Source organism: Dipteris shenzhenensis, chromosome 16 (assembly GCF_047967505.1).
Source record: "Dipteris shenzhenensis isolate YYH24624 ecotype China chromosome 16, Dip_SZ_1.0, whole genome shotgun sequence".
Classification (NCBI taxonomy): Eukaryota; Viridiplantae; Streptophyta; class Polypodiopsida; order Gleicheniales; family Dipteridaceae; genus Dipteris; species Dipteris shenzhenensis.
The window spans coordinates 3776179-3779645 of NC_141611.1; the positions used below are offsets into that span (position 1 = coordinate 3776179).

At 42.6% G+C, this 3467-nt stretch overlaps 1 protein-coding gene across 1 annotated transcript; it reads right to left on the reverse strand.

The window, feature by feature from the left end:
* Positions 1–1447: 1447 nt before the first annotated feature.
* LOC147892424 (protein LEAD-SENSITIVE 1-like) lies at positions 1448–2862 on the reverse strand. Its single transcript, XM_087387658.1, has 2 exons — positions 2757–2862; positions 1448–2340 (listed from the first exon to the last, which is right to left on the reverse strand). The coding sequence occupies exons 1-2, from the start codon at positions 2854–2856 to the stop codon at positions 1751–1753; spliced, it is 690 nt and encodes a 229-aa protein (XP_087243784.1). The 5' UTR covers positions 2857–2862; the 3' UTR covers positions 1448–1750.
* Positions 2863–3467: the final 605 nt, after the last annotated feature.

Consider the following 3467-nt stretch of genomic DNA (forward strand, 5'->3'; position numbering starts at 1 on the left):
ATGTACTCAACTACATTGATATGTCATTTACTCTATCTAGTTGATACATTATCCCAGCCTTTTTCAGCAAGTGATCAGGATTTGTGTATGTCCCTTGGGCAGTCCTGTCACTATTGATATTGGTCGTTTTGTGCTGTGCAGTAGGTGAAGTGGGCTCAAAGGCCTAACAAAGTTTTCCTGAGTGTGGAGCCATCTAATGTAAATTTTTGTTTGTGGCTACTAGGACCAAAGCTATGGAGCGGTGCATTGTTTGAAGTCGCTTTGAACTCGATAGCCTGCAATACATGCTTCAGAAGTGGATATTGCATGCAAGCATTCAACAAATAAGAATTTGGCACAAGATGACAACAATTAAGGACACTTTACCTCAGAGTCGCTTTTGGATCTTGTAAAAGCTGACCCAGGTGTTTGAATTCCATGTCTACACATTCTCATGCTTCTCCTTGCCTTTAACAGTATCATGTGTAATTCTATATGATCTATAGTTTTGTTCTTTACGTAAATGACGATAGTGTGCGATTGGTGCATGCAAGATATTGATTTGTCAATACGGACACAATTAGGTAATATGCCAGTATCTTATCCATTTGCTAGACTAATTCTTGATGCTTATATTCTCAGTGTTTATATTTGAGTTATATTCTCGATGCACAGGGATGGGACCGTTCCCTTGGATTATAACTCTTTGGAAAAGGAAGCGCACCCCCTCTCGGCCCACAAAATGTGTGGTTATAATAATTATATATTATAAATTATAATACAAATATTTTCAATCTAAATTCTTACAATATTCCTCTCTTTTGATGCACGTTCTCGATGTGAGGGAGCAAGAAAAGCCAAGCTGGATGCAAGATCCAAAGATGCCGACACCGTTATTCATATGATTCTAGTCCATGTGACAATACTGTAGAGATTGCAATGAGGATCAATTATGAGCTCTTATGAGCATCGTCTTATTTATGTATTTGTTGGGCTTCAACTCTCAAAACACACAAACAATATAGACATCGCCAAGTCCAAGTAATAAAGATCACCAACCCTAACATTTGCAGGGAGGATCGGTCCTAATCTAGACCCTGTGTTGTGTCTCATGTCCACATTTTTACCCGTTCGGCTTTTTAAAAACTTGATAAAAATCCTAGGATTCAGGTTCAATTTCGACTTAGTAGTTACGTGCTCCACGCCGGAAGGGTTGGCTTGGACGAAGGTTCTCATGAACTATGGGGCGTCTTATACGTAGGACAAATTCTTTGACTACAATTAATGTCCCAATTTTCAGCAGCAAGAAGGATTCCTAGCATCGTGAATAAATAGAAGAATGTGCCAATATACCATATGCTGATGCCGAGGCCTTACCTTGACAAAGAATAGAATCTGAAGCTTAAACTTTTGACAAAGAATCGGTACTTACTTCTTACTTTTGACAAAGAATTGGTACTTACTGCTTATCTCCTTAAAGATCACACCGCGATGTGAAAATGCTTCACGGCGGGTAACAAATCCAGCTGAAGCTTCATCAATCAGCCAATCATAACAAATTCTCGAAAAGAATCGGTATCCGTCCCCTTTGCGATTTCAGATCATCGATCAGAGGCTTCACTAATCAACCTGGCCATCATAGAACAGACGGTGATCAATTTGAGGTTTCCACATTCTAAATGCTTTCTTGTCAAAGCTCAGGTTCAATCTGAGTTTGCTCCGAGTTTGCTCGAAGAACGGCCTGAGCTTCACGTTGCGATCGTGTATTTTGTTAGCAAACGCCTCCAGTCCGTGCAATTCTTACAACGGGATGCAAACTCCATAGATTACCATAAACTGTTTCTTCCTTAGAGGAGTCGTGCTGTTCTGCCTCGTAGGCAAGGAGGCAATAACATCCTGTGCGCAGAAACAAAATCAAAGACCTCTGCCTTACCATTCTAACAATCAGCGCCTCTACTTCCGACACTGTCGCAGACACCTCTACGCCATCCTTAATCTTCCCCGTCTTGCAGTAATAGGCGAAATGCATACAGTTGTTTTCAAACAGATCGTAAATCCCGAAGGTTTTACTATTCTCAAAGTACTTCGCTCGATCGAGAACGATTTCTGTTGGGTCTGATGCTGTGCGGGAACACACACCGCGGATTGCTAGGATGCGCCGGAAGAGTCCCACGCCATATTCGAAACGGCGAAGCGTCCCTCCTTTAAGAAAACAGTCGACGCAAGACGTAACGATTCCCGTTACAGATCCGTCGTATCTGCACTTCTCACAGTATGGAGAGCTTACCGCCTTGGAAATAAGCATGAGAAAGGTGGTGTCTCCCATGAAATGAATCACCTTGTCCTCTCCGTAGTATAGACCTGAGGAAGCTCAACATGTTAATGTTGGGAAAAGCATCTCTTGAGGAAATGCTGGGAAAAGCTTATCTTGAGGATATGCAAGCTCAAGAGAGATCTGGGCTGAGACCGGTCAAACCAGAGATTTCCATTAAACCGCATACTGCACACACTCGGAGACGTCAATGACAACGGACAATTGAGATGAGGAAGCAGCTCAACGCGTATCCTAGGAAAGCAAAGCTTCAAGAATATATTGCAATGTGATGCAGAGGGAGAATCAGTTGTGAAAGATCATTTAGATGCGATAAATTGTGGGTAATTAGCTTAGCCCGGAGAGAATGGGATCCAGAACGTTTTCAGCAAGTAGAGAGCGCACATTAGGAGCTTACACAGGAGCAACGTCGTTGAAGGAAATTAAAACGAAGGAGACAGCGTACCGTGATGGGGATAGAGGTAGCCACAGGTCCTGCGGTAGGAATAGATGTGATCGCCGGGACGAAGGTCGCAGAGGCGGATCTCGTTTGAGAAGCAGCCCATCGCAACGTGCATCCTTCCCCTAAGGCTTCCTCCTTAATGTTTATATCACTGATCATTGTGGTTTTATACAAGTCAAACCAACTAGTGAAGGTCATTTCTTGGGATCCCACGTGAACCTCGCTTCCTTTCCTTGCACTCAATCCACGACTTTTTTGATAGCGTGCACCCTTTGCAACAGCCATGCTAAAAGGAATTGTTTGTTATTCAAATGAATGAAGTTGAACGTAATTTAAGGCAGATTGTGTTGAATTTGTTAGTGTGTTTTTGTTCGAAGTGTTTTGCGCTTTGTAGCATGTCGGTGCCAAATATGGACAATAAGCACTTAATTCCTTGCTCCAAGCACTGGCTTTCTTTGCTAAGTTGGAGCTCTTTTGGGTAATATGCTACAAGTTCTACTCCTTGTCCTCGGGATACAGATTCCAAGAAGGGATGTGCTTCCAGATGGTGTCATATGCATTTCTTGGCGACAAAGTATTACTAAAGCAAGGATGCTTTGACAAGAAAGGGTTGCTAGCTCTTCGCAGATGACACTATGACATGCACGTAAGAAAACAAAGAAACCGTCGACTGTCTCATGGAGGTTTTGAGAAGGTACTGTGTGGCATCAGGGT